Source organism: Tupaia chinensis, unplaced genomic scaffold, assembly GCF_000334495.1.
Source record: "Tupaia chinensis unplaced genomic scaffold, TupChi_1.0 Scaffold000117_2, whole genome shotgun sequence".
NCBI lineage: Eukaryota > Metazoa > Chordata > Mammalia > Scandentia > Tupaiidae > Tupaia > Tupaia belangeri.
The window spans coordinates 5879612-5898261 of record NW_006159583.1 but is presented as its reverse complement, the minus strand read 5'-3'; the positions used below and the strand labels follow the sequence as shown (position 1 = coordinate 5898261).

General features: G+C 41.1%; 1 protein-coding gene across 2 annotated transcripts in view; it reads left to right on the top strand.

Moving 5' to 3' along the window:
• The window catches only part of LOC102490124 (pantetheinase), a 28998-nt gene that overhangs the window by 2488 nt on the left and 7860 nt on the right, over positions 1 to 18650 (top strand). Inside the window, exons 2-5 of one of the 2 annotated variants that reach the window (XM_006144319.3) lie at positions 4479 to 4706; positions 8285 to 8415; positions 16854 to 17046; positions 17705 to 17996. In XM_006144319.3, coding sequence (XP_006144381.1) covers positions 4494 to 4706; positions 8285 to 8415; positions 16854 to 17046; positions 17705 to 17996 — 829 coding nt within the window. In that variant the 5' untranslated portion in view covers positions 4479 to 4493. Of the gene's footprint in view, positions 1 to 4475; positions 4707 to 8284; positions 8416 to 16853; positions 17047 to 17704; positions 17997 to 18650 lie in introns of both variants that reach the window. The other variant, XM_006144318.3, reaches the window with a different exon arrangement.

Sequence of the window (18650 nt, the reverse complement as noted above, 5' to 3'; positions counted from 1 at the left end):
CTCCAAAAAAAAAAAAAAAAGAAAAGAAAAGAAAAAAGAAAGAAACCCGATGGAAGGTTTTTATTTAATATTTTTAATCAAAAACAGGCAAAGAGGTACTTTTTAACTTCGGTAACTCATTTCAGTTTTTTTTTTTTTTTTTTTTTTTTGACAAAGAGTGTGTGTGCTTGCTTACATGTGAGAGAGAGACGAAGAGAGAACTCCCCAGCAGGGTATGGTTATGCGGCAGTTCAAATCCTTTTCCCTCTCCAATTGTCCGTCCTGTCAGAATCCCGAGCACGAGTGCCTGGTGTGCTCGTCAAGCCACCTGCGACCTGAATCTTTGGCAGACGACGTGGGACCTGCTTCCTCTGCATAGTGTTTAACTGTTGTGCTACAGAGCTGGCCCTCCAATTTCTGCTTTTATCTCAGGGCATACCTTTATAAGATGTTATCGTAATAATTATGTCTCCTTGCAAAGTATGTAGTATCCCACCCACCTGGTCATGGAAAGTCCAAAGGAGATCAGCAAGCAGTCAGAGGGAACTGGTGTTGACCATGAGACTCCTGAGGGCCAGACAACCAACCATGACCTCTGGGTTAGTTTGGTAACCCCAGAACAAACTTACTATAATTACTGAAGCAACACTAACTCAGACATGTCCATCTGCAAATGGAACTACAGAAACACCCATAGCTAAAGTTAAATGGGATAATCGTGAACACAAATTCTGTAAATATGATACTTAATTCATAACGTAAACAAAATTTGCCTTCTTCCATTTCAAAAACCTATTTTTTACTGTTTTCCTCTTCCCTCTCACTCTTTTTGAGAGAGAGATGGAGAGAGAGAAAGAGATGGGGTTTTTTGACAGGGTCTTGCCTCATCCTCCCAGTTAGCTGGGACCACACGTGTGTGCCGCTGTGCCCAGCCTGTTCAGGCTGAGTCAGGGACCGAACCCAGGACTCTCACGCAGCCCCAGCCATCACTCAGCAAGGCTTGCCTTGCCCTCTTTACACTTCCTCTTGCTGTTTTTCAATATTAATTTTCTATCATCATTTCTAATTTACATATTGTGGTTGTACGTACTTATAGGGAACAATTTAGTTTTCAAAACATGTATACAATGTATGTTGAATAAATCAGGATAAAAACATATTTACCATCCTCATCATTTATCATTACTTTGTGTTGGACATGCTCGGAATCTTCTCTTCTGATTATTGCAAGTTTCTTTACTCTGATGTGCTCTGGTATTCTGTACCCTCTTCCACTTTTTACATGCACTCTTTTTTTGGGGGAGAGGTTTTTGCTATAGGGCGCATGCACTCGCCAGACAGACAGAGAGAGACAGAGAGAAAGAAAGCGAGAAATCACCCCCCAGGGGGGATGGCCACACCACAATCCCTTCTCCTCCATTCTCCTCTCAGGATCTTGGGCACGCACGCACACGAGCCCGGAGTGAGTTTTAAGCCACCAGGTCCGGGACGCGAACCACAGTCGACTACGTGGAAGTCCAGCGACATAGCCATTACGCTAACTGCTTGTCCCTACATGCACTCTTGTATCTAGTAACCAAGTTCTCCTCATTCCTCCCAACCCCCTTCCCTTTCTATTTTCTGGTATCTACCATTACACTCCCTACTTCTGTACACTTATATCTTTTAGTGCCTGGCTTCATTTCCTTAGCAATATTTCCTGTTTCAATCAAATAGTTCACCAGCACAAAAGCCCCCAAATAATTCAATAAAAGAAAAGGACAATCAATTTGAACATACAGTTCACAAAAGAAAGAAGACACTCGAGTGGCTAATGAGCATATAAGAAAATGCTCAACATTACTAATTGTCAGAGAAATGCAAATTGAAACCATTATATTGTATTATCAACTCACCCAAGTTAGAATGGCTATCATTAAAAATACAAAGAATAACAAGTGCTGGTGAGGCTGAGGAGAAAAGGGAACTCTGAGGCATAGTCATTGGGAACATAAATTAATATAGCTGTTATGGAAAACAGCTAGAAAAGAGAACCACCTTATGATCCAGTAATTGCACTACTGGGAATAAATCCACAAGAACGGAAATGAACAGGTCGTAAAGATGTTTGCACTCCCATGTTTATTGCAGCACAATTCCCAATTGCTAAGCTGTGGAATCTACCTCCGTGCCCAATGCCCGATGAATGGATAAAGGGTGTGGTATGTGTGGTACACAATGGAATACTATTCGGCCAAGAGCAAGAATTTCAGACAATGAGAATGAACCTAGAGGAAATAATGCTAAGTGAAATAACCTTCTCAATCTATAGACCTCCCTCTTTGTTGACTCTGTAGTAGGCAGACTGTCTCTAAGTGGATCCATCATCATCTCTGCCTTATTAGTGCTCTTGTATGATCCCCTTTCCTTCAGGGTGGGTTGGATCTACTTGGCTTTAATAGAATGAGGTATCACTGTCCTAATTTGATTATAAGAAGACTGTGGCTTCCAGTACCAGGTGGCATAATAGTTATGTCGCTGGACTCCCACGTTGCTGACCACGATTCGAGTCCTGGATCTGGTGGCTAAAAATTCACACTGGGTGCATGTGTATGCATGCCCCAAATCCCAAGAGAAGAATGGATAAGAAGGGATTGCAAGTGGCTATCCCCCCTAGAAGATATTTCTCACTTTCTGTCTCTGTCTCTCTCTGTCTCTTTGGCTAGTGCACACACCTTGTAGCAAAAGTCTCTCTCCTCCTCCCCCCCCAAAAAAGACTGTGGTTTCCTTTTTAAGTGGTATATTTTACTCCTTGGCTCTGAGGGTATCAAGAGATAGCATAATGTGATACATGGCAAGGAACTGAGGTCTCTGGGCAACAGGCAGTAAGCTCCTGGGGCCTGTTACTAGTCCTAAGAGGAAACTTGGGGCTGGGAAGTAAAGTCTCCTAGTCAAGCCTTGAGATAGCTATAGCCCCACTAGTAGCTTGGTGGCCTCATAAAGGGATCTTGGCTGGAAGACACCTGATGAAAGTGCGCCTGGATTTTTGATCTACAGGAAGTGTAACATAATGTGTGTTTGCTTTTTGAAGCCACCGAATTTTAAGATAATTTGTTTTATAGCAATAGAGAAAGAATAGCCCTTTTGTAGAAGCTTTCCCATTCTGAGGAAACTAAAGTGAATGAAAGGCGTGGAGCTCAAACATTAACATAAAACAATAATAACTTCAACATTGTAAGGCTGTCTTCAAACTACTCTTTACCATTATGTGTTAAAAGTTCTAAAACATGTTAATTCCCAAAATTCACGTATCAATATCCTAACCATCAGTACTTCTGAATGTGACCGAATCAGGAAACAGGGTTGTTTCTGGTTTGATTCATTAAGATGAGGTCATAGTGGAGAAGGATGGGCACTGAATCTAGTGACTGGTGCCCTTGTAAAAAGGGGAAATTTGGACACAGACATGCACACAGCTAGCACACCACCTGAGAGAGACAGGGAGAAGACAGTCAAGCCGTCTACAAACCAAGGGGAGAGGACTAACACGTTTTTCCCTCACAGACCCCAGGAAGAACCAACTATGCTTATACCCCCTTCTGGAACATCTTTGTTATTTATGTTACCCAGCTTGTGGTATTTTGTTAGGCAATCCTAGCAAACTAATGCACATTTATTCTTTTTATTGCTAGACAGCATGTGTGTGCACCAGAGAGACTGAGAGGGACAGAGAGAAAAAGAGAGGGAAAAAGCACTCTCTGAGGTTGATTTGAGGTGTGATCCTACCCCAATCCCCTCTCCTCCATTTCACCATTCTTTCCAGATTTGAGCATGCATGTATATGCATCTGGAGTGTTGTGTTTATACATATACATGTATATATATATATATACAAATATATTATATATGCATATTATATATGTTTATATATATTATATATATTTACATATTCAATCACTATATTTAAATCAAGCTGCTAGGACTGGGATCTAAATCACAGTTGATCATGTGAGACCTGAGTCCCTTAAACATCAGACTACAAGGCCAGCCCTACATGTACATTTTCCAATTTACTCTTCACAAATCTGTGCAATAAGAGAGGCTCCTTTGTTGATTAAGAATAACATGAAGCCATTAGTTTTCTTTCTTTTTAAATATATATTTTCTTTTTCTTTCACTAGAGGGCGCCCATGTTTGCCAGACAGACAGGAAAGGCGAGGAGAAAGCACCTCCTACATAGTCACTCACACTGCAATCCCTTTTATTCCATTTCTTCCTTCTTTCAGGATTTTGAGCACACATACACAAATGCCTCGTGTGTTTCTCAAACTACTGGGTCCAGGACTTGAACCACAAGGTCGGCCATGTGGGATCTGGCTTCCTTACTATCAGGCTAAGAAGCTGGTCCCTGGATTTTCTTAAAATTGACTTTCATAATTTATTTTTAAGGTGTTAAGATCTGGGAACTACAATTTATTTTTCTTTCTATAAACGCCAGGACTTGCTCTGTTTTTCAGCAGTCGCTGGACTTCAGCATGAAGATTGCACAGTTGCTCATCTCTATGGCAGTTTTGGTTTCCTGTGTCTTAAACGCCAGCTCCCTGGATACTTTTATTGCAGCTGTTTATGAGCATGCCATTACATTGCCTAATGCCACCCTAACACCAGTGTCTCGGGAAGAAGCGTTGGTTCTAATGAATCGTAATCTGGATCTTTTGGAAGTTGCCATCACATCGGCAGCAAAACAGGTACCGACTCTTCTATTTCTCCAGGGTGCTGGGTTCTGTGGGAAAGGACCAGGTCTGAAAAGACAGGGTCACTGTCAGGGCCAGCTACACTGTGGGATGACATATGTGTCAAGGCAGCCAAGGACTTTTGTGTTACAAGTACAGTCCTACTCTGCCCTGAAAATTATTACAGCAAGGATGTTGTTACACCTCCCTAACAGTGAGAGCAAAGTTAAGAGAAGAATGATTTGGTCATCATTTAGAAGCAACAGACCTTTGAAGAACTTGCTGTCAATTCTACATCTCTGTTTTTCTCTTCTGCTACAGACGGAGGATGGGAACTAAAAAAAGTCAGGGACCGGGTGCTATTCTTACTTGGAATCCTCTCGTGCTCTTAAAAGGTTATAGATTTTTGGCTGTTTATAACCTGAAAACAATCAAACTTCAGTTATAAATGACTTACCACTATGTATTATATACCGTACACTTCTTTCTATGTACAGATAAAAATATATATGTGTATTGCAAATGGAGTCAGGATGGCTTAGTCTGGCTCTCACACTTCCTGTCTTATTATGTTTGAAGACCACAGAGTAAACAACTTACGTTATTAGTTGTGTGCTTGTTATGTAATTGTGACTTTGCTGTTTTTTTTTTTTTCCCCCCCAAGAAAAGCAGTTTTAACTGTAGTACATCAAAGAAATGCTAAGGAACTTTGCTTAAAACTTAAAGCCAGGAAACAGGTTAGGATTCTGTTCAAATAGTAGGTACATGAACCTATCGACAGGTCAAGAAAGGACAAAATCCTTAAAACTGGAAAACAAAACCTAGAAAAAAAATCAGCAATGTTTTAGTCAAAAGTCATAAAATGCTATTTCACCAGTTCAGTCTCATGTAATTAATCTATCTTCTGTTGTGGTTCGATCTTCTTGATTAAATTCTGGGATATAATATTCAACTCCAGACTTGTCCCTATGATTAAGTTGGCCATTTTCTTAGTTTTTGAACTCTTATTTCTGTGTGTCTGCATTTAATTTTCCTAATGTAGCACTCCCTTGAGAACTTGGAGATATGATCTGGTGCTGGTAAATTCTTTCAGGTTTTGTTTATCTGAGAATGTTCTTGTCTTTTCTTCCCATATGAAGGATAATCTTGCCCAGTACAGTATTCTTGGTTGAAATTGTTTATCCCTTAACACTTGGAATATATTTTCCTATTCTTTCCTTGCTCGCATTGTTTCTGAAAAGAGATCTGCTATTAGCCTGATGGGATGTCCTTTGTAGGTAACTTGACGTTTCTCTCTTGCCAATGTTAGTATCTTGTCTTTGTCTGTGGTTTATTCTATTCGGGGTCCTTTGTATTTCTTGGGACTGGATTTTTGAGTGCCCCTCTAGGTTTGGAAAGTTTTCCTGAAGGATTTCATGGAGTAGATTATCAATGTCCTTATGAGTCTCTTTGTTTTCTGGGATACCAATTATCCAGATGTTTGGATGTTTGATGGTTTCTAGTATTTCTCATATAGTATTCAAATTTTTGGGGGGCAATTTTCTCAGTCTTCATGGTGGATTTTTCTAGGCTGGCAAATTTCTCTTCTACGTCTGAGATTCTATTTTCTGTATGATCTAGTCTGCTTTTAATACTTTCAAGGGAGATTTTGACTTCCTGTATTATAGCCTTGATCTCTATCAGGTCTCTTTTTTCCCTGAAATCACTAGTCCTCCATGACTTTGCTGCCTTATTCCTTTGAATGTAATGCACATGTGTGTGTGTACCACAGTCTGATTTTAGCAATGGGCCACTATTGTCTACATCTCATTTTAGGAAAAGGGAACCCCTGGCCAGCTGGCTAGCCCTGTTCTGCTCTGCTTGGCCTTGGTTCCGCTAGCTCAGCCCTGGTGACCTGGGTTCTGCAGAGCCTTGACTCACTCGACCCAACTCCACACTGTGAGTTCTGAGAGGAAGGAAGCACTTCTGAGCACTCTTCATATGAATTATAAGCTCCAGGAGGAAGGAAGCATCTAGTGAGTGCTACCAGAGCTCCCACCAAGCTCAGCCAACAAACAACTTGACATCAGTGCCTCATGTCTTTGTCCAACTCCCTGCATCTCTGTCTTCTTCCACCCTTCCAAGGAGGAAAGAATCTCGCCAAGCAATATGTAAATATATAATAAGTCCCTGAGCTGAAATGAAGACTACGCTTAGAGCTAATCATATAATATAAGTGTGTGCTTTGAAGGAACATGGTTTAAATAAAATATTTACAGGGTCCAGGTGGTGGTGCTGAGGTAGTACAGCTAGACCCACATGAGAAAGTTTCTCAGTTCAAATCCCAGGACCACCTGGGTGCTTGTGCCTACGATCTGGGTTGACTGAGACTGATCACACATGATGATCAGTCATGTTGGGGCACCCATTTCTCTCTTTCATGGAAAAAAATAAACTTGAAAAACATAAGATACTCAGACATCAGGGATACATGAAGAGTGGTAAGTAAAAACTATATACATATTGGATCTTCGGAAAAGTCATGATGTATTTTTCTATGCAAAAATGCATCATGACTTTTCTGAAAACCCAATACATGTATCTCTCAATATATATTTTTAGATATGCTACAACTTAAGCTTATTAGGAGTTCTGATGTTCTTTTTCACCCTTAATCTATTTTCTTAAAAGACTATAACAGATTTTAAGGTGATTCTCTAATCCAATGGTGCCCAGTTTAACTCAGGGAGTACCTCTAGGCATGAAAAATCATATAAATAAATTTACATATATTTATATGTATATATATGTGCTTATATACATACATACACACACACACACATATTTCATTTCACCAAAGGGCACATGCACTCACCAGAGAAATAGAGAGAGAAGGCACCCCCCCCCAAAAAAAATTGGGTGCAGTCATGCTGTAATCCCATCTTCTCCCATTTCTCCATCCCATCAAGATTTTGGGCATGCACACACACACTGGTCTGGCAGTTCTCAAGCCACTAGAGCTGGGGGCTGAACCACATAGTCAACCAAGTGGAGTCTGGCTACCTTAACCACCAGGCAACAAGACTGGCCCTGAAAAGTATAACATCTATGAAAGAATGGAAATGTTACAAATGATGATGGCAAGATAAAAAAATTAAAGTGCCCAGGAAGGGACAAGCAGATGGTATAATAGTTATGCTGCTAGACTCTCACATAGTTGACCCTGGTTCAAGTCCCAGATGCGGTGGCTTAAAACTCATGCCAGGTGCTTGTGGGTGTGTGCCCAAAACCCCAAGAGGAAAATGGAGGACAAGGGATTGCTGCATGATCATCCCCCTGAGGGTGATTTCTTGCTTTATGTCTCTCTGTCCTTCTCTGTGTCTCTGGTGAGTACACATGCCCTATAGCAAAAATCTCTGAAAAAAAAAAAAAAAAGCCCAGGGAAAGAATATAAATTATAAAAATAAAAAAAAAAAAGCAAAGAATAGATTGAAAGGGTAAAGAAAGCCTGAATGGTTTACACTCAGTCATTAGTTACTCAGTTTCTCTTGCAGACCTCCTCTTTGATTTTTGCCTATTTGAAAAATATTTAAACTGAACTATCTTTTTAACAGGGCGCACATATTATTGTGACTCCAGAAGATGCTATTTATGGCTGGAACTTTACCAGGGAAACTCTCTACCCATACTTGGAGGATATCCCGGATCCTCAAGTTAACTGGATCCCCTGCAATGATCCTAACAGGTAAAGCAACAGATTGTGAACAATTCAGTTGAGAACGTCAACTTGTTTTCTTTTTTTGTTCTTTTTAAACCTGAGAAAACTTTGTTAAATACTATTGCATAGATCCACTATCAACTCTAAGCTTCAAGATAGTCCATTTTCATCTACTGTGGATATGTTTGCTAGGAAAATGAACATGAATTATGAAATCAAAGTAACCAGTGCTGGATGGCAGTAGCTTAGTGTAAATATCTTTTCATCGAGGGAATGAGTCTGGAGAGATGACAGCAGAACTTGCTTAGGGTCACAGATGTAGTCAGTGAGAGAATAAGATTTGTTCTCTGGCTCCTTCAGTGACCGAGAATATTTTCCTATCTGGGTCTGAAATTTGAAAACTGCATGAGTAGAGTTACATGCCAGGTATAATTAATAATTTTCCTCTCTCTGATAATATAGTTGATGAGTTTCAGGTAGTAAAATCCATACTTAAGCTGATTGTTTACCTAGGAAGTGATAGAGCAGAACGGTGTCAGTGGTTTAAATCAGGTATGGACTAAAGAGATATGAGTGTGATAAAAGCAGTACCACTAATTTTTTTTAATTGCCAGAGGGCACCTATGCTCATCAGAGAGAGACAGAGAGAAAAAGCACCCCCTCATGGGGTCTGGTCATGCCAAATTCCCTCTCCTCTAGTTTCTCTATCCTGTCTGGATTTGGGGCGTGTACTCATATATGCCCAGAATGTGTTTCAAGCTAGTGGGGGTGGGATTTGGACTACAGCTGACCATGCGGGATCTGACTTCCCCTAACCTCTATGCTACAGAGACAGCCATCACATATAATTTTAATGTAAGCAAACCAGTATCTTTTTTTTTTTTGAGAGATTTTTGCTATAGGGCACGTGTGCTCGCCAGACAGACATAGAGAGACAGAGAGATAGAAAGTGAAAAATTATCCCCCAGAGGGGATGACCACGCAGCAATCCTTTCTCCTCCATTCTCCTTTCAGGATCTTGGGCACGCAGGCACACATGCCTGGTGTGAATTTAAGCCACCGGGTCCGGGACTCGAACTGTGGTCGACTATGTGGGAGTTCAGCGACATAGCCATTACACTAACTGCTGGCCCCAAACCAGTATCTTATATACCTCAAATAAGTAGGTCTGAGAATCATGTTAGTTAACAGACTTCATTTCAAATATATCATGGCTAAAATTATTTGGAAATTCCTCTTTTAAAACTGCTCTCAAAAACCACACAACCTGGGGGGTGGGGAGGGTGGAGAAAAAAACACACACATACAAACTACTTTAACTACTTAGAGAGAGAGAGAGAGACCTTGATTTTGACAAAGTTAAATATTATTTATCCTAATCATTCACTTTATTTGCAGTTCATTGTTAGATAATTATTTTGTATTGAATCTTCTTCTATGCCAGATCTTCAGTTTCTAGAAGGCCAGAATTCTAGTATCAATTATATTATGAAATGATTGACTCGTTCGTGAGTGACCTTTCCCTAGAAGCAAATTCCCAAGGGCTTCTTGAATATTCTCATGAGGATATCATACTTGTTCCATCTCAAGGTGCCTGGGTGCCCTCTTACTGTTTTCCATCAACAGAGACCATCTCTACTCCTTGCCTTTACTCATTACTTGAACAAATGGCTTGAGTACCTATTTATCCCCAAGTACTGTTATGGGCAGAGTGGTTGACAAAACAAATTAAAAATCCCATCCTCATGGAACTTATATATTAATGTGGGGGAGATGACGCAGGGTGAGGAGAGCAGTCAGATTGGCCCGAGGCTCGCTCCACACACCCATTCCTTCCTGTAAGTGGATTCTGAGCATCCTTTAGGTGTTAAGCACTGGGTTAGGTCTGAAGATTTAGAAATGGATAAAGTGCTACTTTGGGGGCTGGAAAGTGGCAAAATGGTTAAGGTGCTGGGCTCCCATATGGCCAACTGTGGTTTGAGTCCCAGATCTGGCATCTTGCTTTCTCACTTTCCCTTGTCAAGTTGAATAATAAAAAATAAAACAAACAAACAAACAAATAAATAAATAAATAAAATTATCTAGCTATTTAGTTGTCTATCTTTTGGGATTTATCATCTATCTACCTATGTGTCACATGCAATGGAGATAAATGACATGGAGAAAAATAAAGCAGGGAAGATAATTATGGTGGTGTGTGGAGAAAAAAAGAAACCAACTCAGACTCCATTTCTCCTATTATGTGCTCACAACACGCATCCCTACTGTGATTCCCAAATGTGTGGGGACTTTCTCCCACCAGCAAGCAAGTGGCTAATTCTGCAGTAGACATCATCTGGGATATTCTAATCCAATTCAATTCTGTCACTGTTCATTCAGAGGTAGGTCAGATCCCACAGATTGAGGACTCATTCCCACAAGACTGACCCCACTCAGACATCAGTCACAAGTCCAGGCCTCGAGAACTCATCAACTACCTACAAATTGGAGTTCCCCTGAGCCCCTTTTTAAGTCTCAATTAATTTGCCAGAGCAGCTTACAGAACTCAAGGAAACACATTTACTGATTTATTAGAAAGGATATTTAAAATGATACAAATTAAACAGCTAGATGAAGAAATACGTAAGATAAAACCAAGAAGAGTTTTCCCAGTTTGGGAGCTTTTATTGCCGATGGTCTGCTCTACCCTCCTGGCATGTGGACTAGTTCTTATTCACATTCCTGCAGGCCTCCACATGTTCAGCTCTCTAGAACCTCACTGCATATGTGTAATCGAAACTTGGCCAGCCAGGTAGAGATGGGATTGGACAAAAAGGACATGAGCTAACGCGGATGGAGTGGGTAGGAAAATCCAGCAAGGCCGGTCTGTCCAGATCGTTCCCTGATCTGTGCAACATTCTTCCCTCCCAGTTAGGGTGCAAGGTTCCTCTGGAATGAGGGTCTAAATTTCTTTATGACCAGTGCTATGGCCTGTCTTGGGAAGCTTCAGGAACCAAGGACAGAAGACCAAGTCAGGAATTGTGGATGAAAACCAAAACACACACACACACACACACACACACACACACACACACATATAATCATAATATCACAGGTGGGAAGTGTGGGGCTGAAATCATTACTTTTTTAGGTTTATTTATTCTGAGAGGAAGAGATAAAGAGAAAATCCCCAACAGAGTCTTCATGCCAAGATTTACCTCCAGCTTTAATCAGCCCTGTAGCATGGGTACATGTGTGCCCAGAAAACTCAGGAAGGTGTCTGTATGTGAACTGGTGATCTTCCCATGTGGTCTGTCCCACAGAGCACTGCCTTTTACCACTGCTCCACTGTCCAGTCCCCGGGGCTGAAATTTTTAATAGGTCATCGGAGGGCTTCGGGGTGATGTTTAAGCAGAGACCTGAAGGAAGTGAAAGAGCAGTCATGGGGTGCTTAGAAAAGTACCAGAAAAACTGCCATTGAGGGGATTCTGAATTCTAAGATCCTGTCATCAGAGTATGTGTCTAGCATGAGAGCAGTAAGAGGGGTGGTGTGAAGTGATTTGAGGGGAAAAGTAGGAGATGGAGGCAGATATGTATGAGGGGCCTGACTGCAGACATTTCATGGCTGTTGTGTGCGAAGGTAGCCATTGGAGACTGACACTTTGATCTAAGTTCTGTGAGGATGACTCTGGCAGCCATGGGGAGAATAGGCTCCAGGGGGTGGAGCAACAAGAGAAGCAGAAGACTTAAAATACCATGGCAGTGACCTAGGCAGAGAGATGGCAGTGTTTTAGACCAGGACGGTGGAAGTTTAGGTATTGAGAAATGACCTAATTCTAAGTAAAGTTTAAAGGTAGGACTGACAGCTTTTGCTGGTAGTTTGGATGTGGGATGTGAGAGAAAGAAGTCAAGATCATTTACTCCTTTTTTTGGGGGGAGGTTTTTTGCTATACGGCGTGTGCTCGCCAGACAGACAGAGACAGAGAGACAGAAAGAGAGAAATCACCCCCCAGGGGGGATGGCCACGCTGCAATCCCTTCTCCTCCATTCTCCTCTCGGGATCTTAGGCACGCACGCACACGTGCCCAGTGTGAGTTTAAGCCACTAGGTCCAGGACTCGAATCGCGGTCGACTACATGGGAGTCCAGTGACATAACCATTACGCTAACTGCTGGTCCCCCTTCCCTTCCCTTCGCTTTTCTCTTCCCTTCCCTTCCCGTTCTTTCCCTTCCTCTTCCCTCTTTTCCCCTTTCCTTTCCTTTCATATTTAAACTTTACTTATTTTCAAAAGGCTAATTTTTTTTTTCCTAGTAAATCTAATGTAATTAAAAGGCAGAGTGGAAGAGCCAGCAGGTGGTATATTGGTTAAGGTGCTGAACTCTTGTATAGTCAACCACAGTGTGAGTCCTGGATCTGGCAGCTTGAAACATGCCAGGTGTGTGTATGTGCCTGCTTAAAATCCTGAGAGGATAATAGAGGAGAAGGGATAGCCATCTCCACTGGAGAGTGATTTCTTGCTTTCTCTCTATCTCTGTGTCTCCACTGAGCACCCATGGCCTATAGCAAAAATATCTTCCTCCAAAAAGAGAGGATAGTTTAGTTATAAAAGCAAATTGGAAGCCACGTGAATAAAGTAGAGGAAGTAGTTGTTACGTGGCATCATGACTGTAGAGCTGATAATTACAACTGAACATGAAGTATAATTGTGAGTTTCAGGGAAGCTAAGAAAGGAACAATTTGGCTCAGAAGTTTTCATTGCCTCATATAAGAAAGTTTTCATATTTCTTCAGAGATAAATGATGTCCATAATCTGACTCAAAAATGAATTTACTTCAACATTTTTTTATTGTACTTCTTCTGTACCAGAGACTCCACTATATGAATATGTAGGTATCCTTGAATAATGCAATGCTGTACTACAGTGAATATCTGCACCTGTATCAAGGCGATTAGGCTTGCAAATTAAGAGTCACATCTTAATTCAATTAAAAAAAATTTTGCCTTAGAGCCAGGTAGTGGCACAGCAGTAAAAGTGATATTCTGTCAGGCTGACTCTCATGGCCTGGAGACTTCCCTGACTTACCATACATGTGCATACTCATAACCCAGGGTTCACTGAAACTGGATGTCAACTGTGGCATGAAGACCCTATTGGAGGTGCTATCTTTTTCTCTGTCTCTTTCTCTGTCTCTTTCTCTCTCATAGAGGAAATACATAGAATTAACAACAAGAACAAAAAACTTGTGTAATTAGATAACTGTATGGAAAGGTATTTGAAAATTGATTATATTTTGTACTGTTATTTCAGAGCTTTGGGTGTGCATATTGCTTCTCCAATAAGATTAGTTTTAAGTGAAGCAACCTTGTCTTTCACTTTTGTGCCTCTTGCGTCACACACTTGCACAGCTCTGCTTGGAATGTCCCTTCCCCAGATGCCCCGTGCCTAGCACAATGCTTTGTGATGTAAGGGTCAACAAATACATGTCGACTCTTCAATGTGCAGTCTTCTGAAGTTAGGAAATGTCTTTGAGAATCGATTTTTAGAGAATAAACACTTTGAGAGGAGCCTTAGAAAACGCCTTTTTATTTTTTGTTTCGCTTCCTACTTTTGTTTCTAGAACAATAACTCTACACACATAAGGACTTAGCAAATATTATGGATAAAGTGACAGGCAGAGTTCAGGCCCACATAAACACACGGCATCCCTTTTTGTCTTTTGTGAAGGGGCATGTGCTCTAGCTAAAGAGAGACAGAAAAAAGAGTGAGAGGGAGGTGATAGCATCCTCACGGGACATGGTCATGCTACAATTCCTCCTCCATCTCGACCTCCCTTTAGAATGAAGTAGGTTTATATTGTACGATCATCACTACCACCCATCTCCAGAAATCTTTCTATCTTTTAAAATTTAGTAAACAGTAATTTCCCATTCTCCCCTCCCGCCAGTCCTTGGCAATCACCATTCTACGTTCTCTATGGATTTGACTTTCCTAGGTAGCTGATGTAAGTTGAATCACACAGTTGTCTTTGTGACTGACTTTCATTGATACTTATTTATGTATAGTGTCCTCGAGGTACATTCATGATATAGCATGTGTCAGAATTCTCTTATTTGTTAAGGCTGAAGAATATTCCATCACATGAATATATCACATTTGGCTTATTAATTCAGGTGTAGATGGACACTTGAGTTGCATCTACTTTTTTACTATTGAATATGGGTATCTGAGGCTGTTTTCAATTATTTTGAGTATATACCCCAAAATAGAATTTCTGTATCATATGGTAATTCTATTTTTATTGTTTTTACGTTTTTGAGAAACTTCCACACTGGTTTCTACTGTGTCTACACCATTTTTTATTCCCCCAGTAGCACACAAGCATTTCAATTTCTCCACATTGTGTTAACATCTATTATTTTCTCTTTTTTCTTTGTTTGCTTAATTGATGGTGGCTGTCCTAACGGGTATGAGGTGATAGCTCATTGTGGTTTTGAATTAAATTTCCCTAAGAATTTGTGATACTGAGCATCTTTTCATGGGCTTATTGGCCATCTGTGTTAAACAAATGTTTCTTCATATCTTTTTGCCTATTTTTTTTTTTTTGAGAGATTTTCACTGTAGGGCATGTGCGCTCACCAGACAGACAGAGAGAGACATAGAGACAGAAAGTGAGAAATCACCCCCCAGGGGGGATGGTCACGCCGCAATCCCTTCTCCTCCATTCTCCTCTCGGGATCTTGGGCACGCACGCACACGCGCCTGACGTGAGTTTTAAGCCACCGGGTCCGGGACACGACCGCGGTCGACTACGTGGGAGTCCAGTGACATAGCCATTACGCTAACTGCTGGTTCCTTCTTTTTGCCTATTTTTGAATCAGTTGTGATTTTGTTATTGAGTTCCAAGAGTTCTCTATATATTCTAGATATTAATATTTAATGTCATTCTTTGTCTCATGACACTTTTCAAAAAATTTGTCAGAGGGGAGAGACAAAGACAGAGATAAAGTGAGAGAGAGAGATTGAGCATAAACACCCCAATGGGGCAATGTCACACTGCGATCCCTTCTTTTCCATTTCTCCCTACTGTTGGGATTTTAAATACACACACACATGTTCCCAGCAAGTTTTTCAAGTCACCAGGCCTGAGATTTGAACTTCACAGTCAGCCATGTGGTGTCCAGCTCCCTTAACCACAAGGTCATAGGCCAGCCCTTGCCACTTTTTAAAATTTAAACTCTGTTTTGTCTGCACCTCCTTGATCAGAGGCAGCAATTCATTAAGAGCCCACAGATTCCTGGTATTTGGAAGACAGGGTCTTATTGCCCACCCTGCTTCCATAAGCTGCCAGCAAGCAGCTCTAGGAGCATTTATATCACTGCCTGGCACAGGACTGAGGATGGGCACAGGTGGTTACTGCTGAGCCGAGACCTTCGACAGACTGAAATTAATCACAATTTACCCCCCAAGGCTTATCCTGGAAGTTGCAAGCCTTTGAATAGATTTCAGAGTTCCAAAATATAATAATTACATCAGATGGATTCTGAGAGTGCCGTTAATTGTCCAGGGGAGATAGAGTCCTGCTACTCCCTACTCTGCCATCTTCACAGGAACTTCCCAAGTTCTGGTTCTCTCATTCAAAATGTTTTTCCTTTTTATTTTTTTAACAGGTTTTTGCATTAGGGCACATGCACTCGCCAGAGAGAGACAATGAAAGGAAAAGTGAGAAATCATCCCTTGTGGGGTTGGCCAGGCAGCATCCCCTTCCCTTTCATTCTCTCCCCAGGATCTTGGCCACACATCCACACAGACCTGGAGTAACTTTGAAGCTACTGGGTCTGGAACTTGAACAGCAGTCAGCCATGTGGGAGTCCGTTGGTGTAACTGCTACACCGATCTGCTGGCCCTCAAAATGTTTTTAGATAACTCTTTTCTGGTGTGCATGGGCTTAGTGAACGTGATACAAGGGTCTTTGCCCCACATTACTGATAGGATGCTGGAGACATTATCAGATAGAAACGTAAGTGAATATGTGGTTATAGATTATGATAAATCCTATGAAGAAAAAATATGGCCTAGAATCTTATCCTAGAGTAATTTTCTACAAGTAAATTCCACAGAGCTTGGGCTTCCTCTAAACTTACTTCTTGTCTTAGTCCTTTTTCTTCTTTTTTTATCTACTGTTATTTGAATTCATTTTTGTGTCTCTCTCAACTAATAGGTTCAGGTGACTACCACTCTGAATTTCATTAAAGACTAAGCTTGATGGGGCCGGCAGGTTGTATGGCGGTTAAGGGTGCTGGACTCCTACATGGCTGACCACGGTTCAAGTCCTGAACCTGGTAGCTTGCTTTGCTACTTTCCCTTTCTCTCTCTCTCTCTGGTCAAACTGAAAAAATAATAATAATAGATGAGTAGCTAATTCTTAGAAATAAAAACCCAAGTTAGATTTAATTTTTTTTTCTTTTCCAATGAATGTATTTACCAGGTTTGGGCATGCCCCAGTACAAGAAAGACTCAGCTGCTTGGCTAAGAGCAATTCCATCTACGTTGTGGCAAATATTGGAGACAAGAAGCCATGCAACACCAGTGACTCTGAGTGTCCCCACGATGGCCGCTACCAATACAACACTGACGTGGTGTTCGATTCTCAGGGACAACTGGTAGCACGGTACCATAAGGTGGAATTAATTTTCAGATAATTCAATTATGAAATGCTTAATGATTTAAAGTGGGCAAAAAAGGAAAAGAAATTGTTGTAGCTACTAATAAGTGTATTTTAGAAGCAGAGTAGTAGTAGATCATAGAAAGTAGTGGTGAGTGGTGATAAGCTCCTGTACAGAGACTCAAGGTGTCTCCTGTGCATTTAGGAACACAGAAGTGTGTTGTTGGGAGTTTGTGAGAGTTAACAGGTGCTAACTGCATTAAAATAAGATGTTGTGTTTTGATCTTTGTCATTTTAAAGACATGTCCTTGTAGTGGGTGAAGACTAGAATAAAAAAACTCTTTATCAGATAGATTTGGTCTTGAAGAGAAAGGAGCACACACAGTTCTTGGCCCACAGAAAGTAGTTAGGGTTGCAGCAAATTGAAGTGATCCACTTCACTGCTGTGTCTTGTAAGACTCAAGAGGGTCTTGAAAGATACGTCCATCTGTGTACATGTCTATGAAATGTGGAGTTTCAACTGGAGTACTGTACTTTTTTCTCTGTGGAGAAGTGACCATAAATACATGGTTGGCACTGTCTAATAGATGTGAACTTGCATGTTTTTGGACACAGTGGGGGACAGAACTACATCTTAAGTCAATTTCTTTCCCTCTGTCTTTTGTGTATTGAAGCAAAACCTATTCATGGGTGAAGAGCAATTCAATAAACCCAAGGAGCCTGAGGTGGTGACTTTCAACACCTCCTTTGGAAGGTTTGGCATTTTCACTTGCTTTGATATACTTTTCCACGATCCTGCTGTCGCCCTGGTGAAAGACTTCCTCGTGGACACCATCCTCTTCCCAACAGCTTGGATGAATGTTTTGCCACATTTGTCAGCTATTGAATTCCACTCAGCTTGGGCTATGGGCATGGGGGTCAATTTCCTTGCATCCAATATACATTACCCTTCAAAGAAAATGACAGGTAATGTGTGATCTTTAACCTTTATAGGCTTGATGGGATCAGAAAAAAAAAAACAAAAAAAAACACATTTTTTTTCTAGCTAACATGTCCTCCTTAATACAATGTTTCCTAATTATTAATTTTTTAATATTAGCTGGTGACATGCAATGGAAACAGTTTCAATCTAAACTGTGTAGTATATTTAGTTTTATTCAACTTGACTGTGTCCTCTTTTTCTTTGTTTCCAAGTTCCTCTCTTCTTACTTGAAACTCTTGACTTCTTGGTTTCTTACTTTATTGGATTTTCTCTTGCCTCTCTGTTTCTTAGCACGTTTTACTGAAACTAAAGAAGTACATCACTTAGAGGGGTCCATAATCCCTGGGCTGTGGACCAGTGCTGGTCTGTGGCCTGTTGGGAACTGCCGCACTTCCATCAGCTGTGCAGTGTAGGGTGGACTTCGGGTGAGCTATTGAGGCTTCATGTGTGTTTACAGCGACACACGATTGCTCCTGGGGTCTGCCTTCTGTCCACACTTTGTCTCCTGGGCTCTGCCTCCTGTCGATCAGTAGCCATACTGGATTTTCAAGGGAGCCTGAACCCTGTGGTGTGATTTTTCCATTGTGTGTAGCAATGTGGTGGTGGGGGAAATGGGGTGCATGGGGGATGTGGTGCAC